Here is a 9,423-nt window from a genome sequence, read left to right as displayed (position 1 = left end):
GTATGTCCCTTCTAGTTCTGTACATTCTGTCGAATAGAGTCAGAATTCCTGAGAGTTATTAGAGTCTTTCTTTCAAGTGGGGTTAAAGCCATTTACATCCCATTAGATATTAGTCTCATGGATAGGTCATGAATGTCCATCATTTCTGGCTAGGTGTATTCTTTCTGTTAGAGTTACATTTCTCGAGGTTTATGAGAATTTTTTTTTTACCCCCATGCTGGGGTCTAGCCAATTTCAACTTACTGGATTGCATTTTTTTTTCCTTTTACCGCCCCCCCTTTCTTTTTTTACCTTTTCATGTGTCTCTTGAACCTCCCGTTTGATGTCCAGATTTTCTGTTTAGCTCTGGTTTTTTCATCAGAAATTTTTGGAATTCTTCCATTTCGCTAAATGTCCATCTTTTTCCCTGGAAGAGAAGGCTCAGCTTTGCAGGAAAGTAGATTCTTGGCTGCATTCCAAGCTCCCATGCTCTTCGTTCCAGGCCCTTCAATCCCTTTAAAGTCGATGCAGCCAGGTCCTGCGTGATCCTTACTGTGGCTCCTTGATATTTAAATTGTTTCTTTCTGGCTGCTTGCAGGATTTTCTCTTTTATCTGATAGTTCTGCAGTTTGGCCACAACATTCCTTGGTGTTTTCATTTTAGGATCTTTTTCTGGTGGGGATTGATGTACTCTTTCAATAACTACTTTGCCCTCTGATTCCATGATATCAGGGCAGTTTTCCATCACTAGATCCTGTAATATTAAGTCCAGGCTTTTTTTCTTTTCAATGTTTTCAGGAAGTCCTATAATTTCCAGGTTGCTCCTCTTCGATTTATTCTCGAGGTCAATGGTTTTGTTGATGAGGTATTTTACATTTGCTTCTATTTTTTCTGTTTTTTGATTTTGTTCGACTCTTGCTGTCTCATGGAGTCATTAGGTTCTGTAGACTCCATTATTTTTGGGGGGGAGGAGTTTTCTTCATTAACCTTTTGCAACTCCTTTTCCAATTGGTCAATTCTACTTTTGAAAGAGCTTTCCATTTGACCAATTGAGGTTTTGAGAGAATTAATTTCTTTTTGCATTTGCTCCTTTGAGGATCTGAGAAAATTATTCTCATTTTGTAATTATCCAATTGATGTTCTGAGAGATTTATTCTCCTTTTGTGTTTGTCCAATTGTACTTTCTAAGGTATTAATTGTTTCCCCCAAATTTTTAAGCTCCTTCCTTATTTCTTCAAGGAAGTCTTTCTGTGCTGGAGACCAGATTGTATTCTCCTCAGAGGTTCCAAGTCTCTCTGAGTTAGGATCTTTCCCTTCCAGGAATTTTTCTATGGATCCACCTTTCCGCTGACCCTTCTTCATTATGCTAAGACCTTGAGTTGGGGGGCGGGGCTAGTTCACCTGGGCTTGGGATCGCCAAAGGCTTTACTGAGTGAAGTTTCTCTGGCTGGCCGGTAGGAGGTGCTGGTTGCCCTCTCTGGGGTGTCTGTGACCTTGGTTGGGAGGCCTTCTCCCTTTGCCCGAAGGCAGGAGTTGGAACTATTGAATTCTTTTGCCTTCAATTAATGGTGGGCTTTACCCTGGCCTGAGGTCATTCCTCAGCTGGGCTGGTTCTTCTGCTCACACACCTGGGCCTGAGGCAGAAGTAATTTGCCTTTGTTTGAGGAGAGGCCTCTGTGCAATGGAGGCGTGCCCTCAGAGTTTCTCAGACCTGAGAAGCCCAGGGATGGTGTCTGCTGTTCTGCACCAGAACTCTTCCCCCAGCCTGGTCCCCGAGTTCCAGGGGGACAGCACCAACACCAGCGTCTCTGTTTCCCCTCGGACCCAAGCCTCTTTCATCCAGCCCCACCGCTGATCCAGCAGGTCCAGCTCTCAGGCCCTCAGACTTCGGGTTCCAATTCAGCTGTTAATCTGGCTGATCGGGGCGATCCTCCCTTGGAGCCCAGACTCACCCGCCCGGATTCCTCCAAGGCTGCTGCGGGAGACAAATCCTGAGGTAGCTGTTCCTTCTCCTGGCTTTTCTCTCTGGGTTTCCTGGATCGGACTTCTTCTAAGAGGTTTGTTTCATGTGATAGATGGGGAAGAGATCAGGAGACTTCAGAACTGTGCCTGTCCTCTCTCCGCCATCTTGGCCGGAAGTCCACAAAAAGCTTTTCTTGCAAAATTCAAAAGAAGATTTAAAAAATCAATATGAGAGGGCAAGACCCTCAGGATTTCTGGCCCAAACAGAAAACAATAGCTATTTACATTCACTCTGGACCAAATCTGACCATAGTCTGAGACCCACTGTTGGCCAATAAAGAAATTTTACTAGGCCTTTAGGTATTAACATATCTGGGTTTTTTGTCATTTTTGCCAATCTGTTGAGTATGAGATAAAATCTCAGTCCTGGTTTAATTTGTATTTTTCAATGATTTTGAACATTTTATCATATGATGGTGGATAGCTTGGATGTCTTCCTTTGACAACTACTTGTTAATCTCATTTGACTGTTTACTTCTTGGGGAAATAGTTCTTATTCTTATAAATTTGATTCAATTCCTTCTATATCTTGGAAATGAGACCTCTATCAAAAAAAAGTTGTTACTATGATTTTCCCCTAGTTACCGTATTACTAACTAAATTAGTTTTTTTGTGCAACAGCTTTTATATTTTAAATAATCAAAATTGTCCATTTTGTCTTCTACAATCCTTTCACCCTTGTCTAGTTATAAATTCTACTTAGAATTCTACTCAGAGGTAGACTTTCACAACTCATTTTTATAGACCTCTAGAAAGATGTATCCCCTGATAATCAGTGTTTTCTGAAAAATGTGTAAGGCCAGAGGTTTCAGGGGTTCAGTTGAATTTACTTAAAAGATTGACTCTAACCCAGAAGAAGCCCAAGAAGGAATAAATGGTAAAGAAGGATATAGGGGCATGAGAGTTTATTTGGGGACTCACTTTTCCCAAGAGTAGGATCATCTCCCAAAGGAAGAGAGCAACTCAACTGAAGAGAGATGAGCTTTTAAAGGGGCAGGGAGATGAGCTAATTGGGTACATGTTGATGGGGGCAGGAACTCAGAAAGCAGAGATGAGGTAAGGAAGGATATGTCCATGAAGGGATGTAGCTCAAAGAGCAAAGATAAGGTAATTACCAGGGAGGGGGCAAGGTACCTTACTAAAAAGTTAAATTACTTCATCTTCCTTAGAGTCCCTTAACCTAAGATCATGGAATAGGAATCAGATACATTGTCAGTGGAGAGGGAACAGATTAATTAAACTACATATTTCTTTGCTCAATATTTCCTCAGTATCAGTACCCAGTCATCACCCCCAGTCACTGAAGACCAATAAGAGAAAATGGCTATGTCCTCTCAGGAGAATTCTCTGTAGTTCTGTTAGGTATGCCCTTCCAACAAAGAACTTATCTAGTTGATTGGGAGACTTATATTGATTAGGGTTCTCCTGATCACTTCTGTCACAAATATAAGAGTCATAGGTGGGTACAAAGTACTTTGAAAATTCTAAGAAAAGAGTACTTCTGACTGAAAGTTTTGGCAGAAGATTCACTAGTAGAAGGAATTTGAGGTAGGTATTGAAGCAGGCATGGTTCAAATAGATGAAAAGAATAGAGACATTAGATGAAACATTGACCAAGTTGTCTTTAAGGTAGCAACAGTGAGAACTGGGGTTGGAAAGGTAAGGTAAATAGAAGTCAGATGGTAGAGGGTCTTGAATTGTAGGTCAAAAATTTAAAATCCAACCATGGCTCACATTTTTATAGAACCTTAAGATTTTTCAAAACACTTTCTCACAACTTTATTAATATGGGCCCATTTCCCTCATTTTGCAAATGAAGAAACTGAAACTAGGAGAAATACTTATCAAGTTTACACATTTTTTCTTTTTCTTTTTCTTTTTTACAAGGCAATGGGGTTGAGTGGCTTGCCCAAGGCTGCACAGCTAGGTAATTATTAAGTGTCTGAGGTTGAATTTGAACTCAGGTCCTCCTGACTCCAGGGCCAGTGCTCTATCCACTGTGCCACCTAGCCACCCCCAAATTTACACATTTAATATCAGAAAGAGTATCTGAACTCAGGTCTTCCGACTCCCAAGACCAATCAATAGTCTTTCCATTAACTTGTAGAGCCAGTGAAGGTTCCTAATTAGGAAAGTGTCATGATCATAGCTGTGTTTTACAAAAGAATCTGTTTGCAGGATGGATCAGAGAAAGATGATGTTGGAGTAAGGAAACCAGCTAGGAAAGTTGTGCAGTATCTGGGACTCGGGGCCTTAACTTCCCCATTTTAAAACTTGGGGATAGCCAGTGATCTCCCATTAAGAAGAGAGGGTCTAGTAAGTAAATTGTCTTTGTTTCTGATTTAGGAGTACTTTTTTTTTTTTTTCCAAAAAGGGGAACCCAAAGGAAGCTCCTTAATAGGGGAATTTCAGACAGAAACCAGAATGGATCTCCAGGGTGGATATTGCCTTGGAGAAATAAACCACTCAACTTTGTAGCTCCTTGGGGAAGGCTTTGTGCAGAGCAAATCTTCCTAGGTAATCTTAGACCCCCATCATGTTTAACCTCCCATCTTCCTGCTATGCAGCTCTGCATGGAAACCACTATCTTCTAACCAACTTCTAGTCTACATTTTCTGTTTCAGGCCCTATATGCAACTCAAAACTACCGTTGCTTCTGGGAAGGCCGTGTCATTTAATTGGTTTATACCTTCTCCAACTCACATTCCAATTAATTTCCAGACCAAAAACATCCCCTCCTAGAGAACATCCTTATGTGTCGTCTGCCCCAGTTAGGTTGTAAATCCTTTAAGGAGAGGAACTGTCTTTTATGTTCCCATGACTTAGCCCGTCACTACCCATGACATAGTAGAGAGAGCGGGAGGGACTGGATGTGTGATTTCATTGATGTAAAGAGCTGCCAGTGCAAGCAGGCCCTTCTCTGGAAGGTGCTTCTCTTCATCCATTCCTGTATTGCCAAGGGCGTATTTGAGACGAAAAGGGCTCCAGCTCCATCACTTCACGTAACTGGGGAAATTCCCAAAGCGCTTCCAGTCCTCCAAGAACTCCCTTCGAATGCGACCTTCACAGTCCCTCCCCTCCGACGACTACAAATCCCAGAAAGCAACGCAAGCGGGGGGGGGGGGGCGGAGTTTGGTTGTTCTTGGCAGTGCATTGTGGGAGCTAGCAGGTTTCCAGCCTCCGGCATTCAGACTCAGCCCCGCCCCCGGCCGGTGTTTCCGCCGCGCAGGAAGTCCGCCGCTCAAGTCCTAGAGGGGCCTCTCTATGGTCTCCCGTCCCCTTTACGTCACTTCCGTCCGGCGGAAGTGCTTTCCGGTTCCCTGCGCCCTTACCCCCGCACGCGCCGCGCCGCCCCGGTCCCCGTCGCTCTGGCCCTTCCTCCTTCATCCCATCCCCTCTCCGCCTGCCCGCGGTCCTAGACGTGATGGCCGCAGCCGTGATGTTCCGCGCTCGGCCCGGGCCCAGCGGTAAGAGGTCGGGGAGGAGCCGGGCTGCGGGTCTCCTTGAGAAGCCACGGGGAGGGAGGAGGGGCGGGAGTCGGGAGGGGCCTGCTGGAGGCGGGAGAAAGAAAAGAGAGATTCTGTGAGAAACGTGGAAGAAAGATGGGGCCGCGAGAAAGGAGCCCCCTTCTAATGCCTTCTCTTTGCTCAGTCTTCCAGGGCTGCCAGTTGCTACACAAGGTTTTGAGAAGGGTAAGGACTCAGCCCCGACCCCAAAGCTGACCACGACCAAAGAGAACAAGGGGAAAGCTGTGCGGATGGAGCTCCCGCTAGCAGTTTCCTCCCCTAACTCATCAAGGGGTGTGGCATCTCCCCCCTCCCCAACCCCAGGACCGGTTTACTTTCTCCGCAGGCCCAACTTTCTAACCCAGCGCAGAAGCCCTCCCTGCCCCTCATTTTGCGGGGCCTTGCTGTCGAGGCCAAGAAGACTTATGTGAGAGACAAACCCCATGTTAACGTTGGCACTATTGGTCATGTGGATCACGGCAAGACTACACTGACAGCAGCCATCACCAAGAGTAAGAACTGGGGGACGTTTGTATGGGGGGAGGATGGTGTTTTAGTTATCAGAGAGGATGTGTGAGCGTGTGTATACACACCACCTGCACATACACGTACAAACACGTGTATATAGTGGGAATTTTGAAGTGACACTGACAGAGAATGTCCTGTGAGTGGGGGGTAGGGGTGGCCGTAGGGTAGAAACAGGGTAAAGATAGGGGGTGGCTAGGTGGTGCAATGGATAGAGTACCAGCCCTGAAGTCAGGAGTACCTGGGTTCAAATCCAGCCTCAGACCCCACTGCCTTGCAAAAAAAAAAACAGGGTAAAGATAGAAGCTCAGAGGATTTTAGTTTCCTGTATGTCATTTGACTTTCTTTGAGTATGGGTTCTAGCCCCTATCAAGTTAAGGAGACAATCAGAAGGGGGATAGAACAAAGTTTCTCATAAAGGCTATATACTACAACTATTTCTTCCTTCTGGTTCCAAGTTCTGGCAGAGGGTGGTGGGGCCAAGTTTAAGAAATACGAGGAGATCGACAATGCACCAGAGGAACGAGCCCGGGGTATCACCATCAATGCAGCTCATGTGGAATATAGTACAGCCACTCGACACTATGCTCACACTGACTGTCCTGGGCATGCTGACTATGTCAAGGTGAGAGGGACGTACCTGGGCGTCTCGACACTGAGGGGGCTGAAGGAACTTGAAGTTCTGGGGAAGATAACAAAAGTGTCTTAGAATGTGGAGTGCTAGTCAGCAGAAAGGACAAAGCAAGTTGGAGGCTTGAGGGGAGGATTTCAGACACAGGAAAAGAAGGAATAATAAAAAAGGAATGACTGCATCCTCAGAGAAGAGAAAGGCAGAAAAATTTGAAAGCCAAAAAGAACTTTCATGCTCACTAGTATCATTTTCTGTCTCCAGAACATGATCACTGGTACAGCTCCACTGGATGGTTGTATCCTGGTGGTGGCAGCCAATGATGGCCCCATGCCCCAGACAAGAGAGCACCTACTGCTTGCTAAACAGGTATCAGTCTCTTCAGGTGGAGCCTTGCTAGAAACTTAAATCTTCAATGGGGGAGGATGATGTATGGAGAGGGAAGCAGTCTTTAAAGCAGTTCTGAGGTGGGGCATACTTTCATTGGGATCTGGATTATTGCTATATAGCATTTTCAATCATCTTTCTTAAGCTTGTGTATGAACTTTCTTAATAGCAGTTTTCTTCCACCAGATTGGTGTGGAACACATGGTAGTGTTTGTAAACAAAGCAGATGCTGTCCAGGACAATGAGATGGTGGAGCTAGTGGAGCTAGAAATACGGGAGCTGCTCACTGAGTTCGGTTATGATGGGGAAAAGACTCCTGTCATTGTTGGTTCAGCCCTCTGTGCTCTAGAGGTAAGTGGGAGAAGTCCACAGGCTGGGGAACTAATTCTTCCTGAAGTTCTTTATTCACTCCAATTCCTGTAGTGAATCTGTTTGGGAATATCTTAGAGAGGATTGTCATAAAGGGACATTATATAACTCTGTGCTGTTGACCATAGGTTTGATCCACTGTCCCAAGATCTTATGGAGAGGTGGCTGGATAGGAACTTCAGGCCACGTACCTCTTCCTTTCTTCTGCTGCTGCTGCTGCTCTGTACTGCTGTTCTCAGTGAAAAGCTGGCCTGTTTCTGACCTTGTTCTTCTTCTTTGACCACAGCAGCGGCAGCCAGAGTTAGGTGTGAATGCCGTAATGAAACTGTTGGATGCTGTGGACACACATATTCCTGTGCCCAATCGGGATCTAGAAAAGCCCTTCCTGCTGCCTGTGGAGTCTGTTTACTCCATCCCTGGTGAGATTACTGCATTATTTTCCCCCAGCTCTTTGTCTCTTGGCAAAGTTTTTGTTCCTGGTTTAGAGTCATCCCTTCTTGGCATTTTTAATTTCTCTAACCTAAATGAAACCCTCTCTTCATTTTAAATTGTTTTATTCTAGGCCGAGGCACAGTGGTGACAGGGACTCTGGAGAGAGGAACTGTGAAAAAGGGAGATGAATGCGAATTCCTGGGTCATAGTAAGAACATTCGGTCTGTGGTGACAGGTAAAGCTCATGGTCCATTATTAAACACTTCTTGTTCTGTTCTTGCTTACGTTACTGAGGCCTTGTTCCCTCTTCTCATTTCTGCCTTGAAATTATTCTTCTGTTCCAGGAATTGAAATGTTTCACCAGAGTCTGGATCGAGCTGAGGCTGGAGATAACCTTGGTGCATTAATTCGGGGGCTGAAGAGGGAGGATGTTCGACGGGGCATGGTGATGGTTAAACCAGGCTCCATTCAACCTCATCAGAAGGTTGAGGCTCAGGTAAGTTACAGTTGGGAGAGAAAAAAGAAGTATCCTAGGAGACTCTGGACTATATACCTACTTAGCTCTGGTCTAGTTTTTAGGAAGACACATCAGCAGGCTTCTGATTGTTTGCTTCATTTCCCAGGTTTACGTTCTCAGCAAGGAGGAAGGTGGCCGCCACAAGCCGTTTGTGTCACACTTCATGCCTGTCATGTTCTCTCTCACATGGGACATGGCCTGTCGGGTCCTTCTGCCCCCAGAGAAAGTGAGTAGCTCAGGAGACTGAGCAGCTTTGACTTTTTAACCCAGCATTTATTTAGCACAGCTTTGCACATGTTAACTTAATGGATTTCCCTCTACTTACCTCCATTCAAACTAGTTCAGAAATAGTTAATAGCCTATGGGGTGTTGCCTAGCATTGTTAATGCTTTTAAGGTTGTGTGTGGGAGGAGGTGATTTCTTCTGTATTTCCCACCCTCCCTTTTTCCTTTTTCCCTCCTCCCACTCACACCATTAATTGAGGCCATGATTCATTTTTAATCCCCATTTTTTTCTCCAGGAGATGGCCATGCCTGGGGAAGATCTGAAACTAAATTTAATCTTAAGGCAACCCATGGTCTTGGAGAAAGGTCAACGGTTTACCCTGAGGGATGGTGGCAAAACTATTGGAACTGGCCTGGTCACCAATATATCAGCTCTTACTGAAGAGGACAAAGACATTAAGTGGAGCTAAGCTCAACTCTAGCCTTTCCAGCCTTGGTACCTCACTAGCCTGAGTCAAGAAGTTCAAGTTTAGGAAGTGAAAAAAATAGTCCTCAGGCTTTTCCTGCAAACTCCCACAAGGGTGTCTCCTGAACTGAGGGGGCCTGAAAGTTGTATGGAAAAATAAAATGTTGTGTGAATGGTGGAACACAACATGTGGAGGAACTTAGCTGTTGTACAGATTAAAAGATTGGGTACTAATATTGTACCTTCAGATGAATGATTCCTTTTGAGGGTGTTTTCTTTCTGGGATTTTAATATTGATCTCTAATCAGGTGCACATTATCAACAGAGTACGGATGCAGCAGGACCTGGAATCCCTCAAGCCAGCTAGC

At 44.9% G+C, this 9,423-nt stretch overlaps 1 protein-coding gene across 1 annotated transcript; it reads left to right on the top strand.

The window, feature by feature from the left end:
* Positions 1–5,310: 5,310 nt before the first annotated feature.
* On the top strand, positions 5,311–9,308 carry TUFM (Tu translation elongation factor, mitochondrial). Its single transcript, XM_074197353.1, has 11 exons — positions 5,311–5,468; positions 5,653–5,693; positions 5,854–6,019; positions 6,491–6,657; positions 6,925–7,029; positions 7,234–7,398; positions 7,703–7,835; positions 7,979–8,083; positions 8,193–8,344; positions 8,472–8,591; positions 8,886–9,308. The coding sequence occupies exons 1-11, from the start codon at positions 5,426–5,428 to the stop codon at positions 9,057–9,059; spliced, it is 1,371 nt and encodes a 456-aa protein (XP_074053454.1). The 5' UTR covers positions 5,311–5,425; the 3' UTR covers positions 9,060–9,308.
* The last annotated feature ends 115 nt before the right edge of the window (positions 9,309–9,423 follow it).

The sequence above is a fragment of the Macrotis lagotis genome, chromosome 8 (assembly GCF_037893015.1).
Source record: "Macrotis lagotis isolate mMagLag1 chromosome 8, bilby.v1.9.chrom.fasta, whole genome shotgun sequence".
Classification (NCBI taxonomy): domain Eukaryota; kingdom Metazoa; phylum Chordata; class Mammalia; order Peramelemorphia; family Peramelidae; genus Macrotis; species Macrotis lagotis.
The sequence above is the reverse complement of the archived record's forward strand: the minus strand, read 5'-3'. Positions and strand labels throughout refer to the sequence as shown.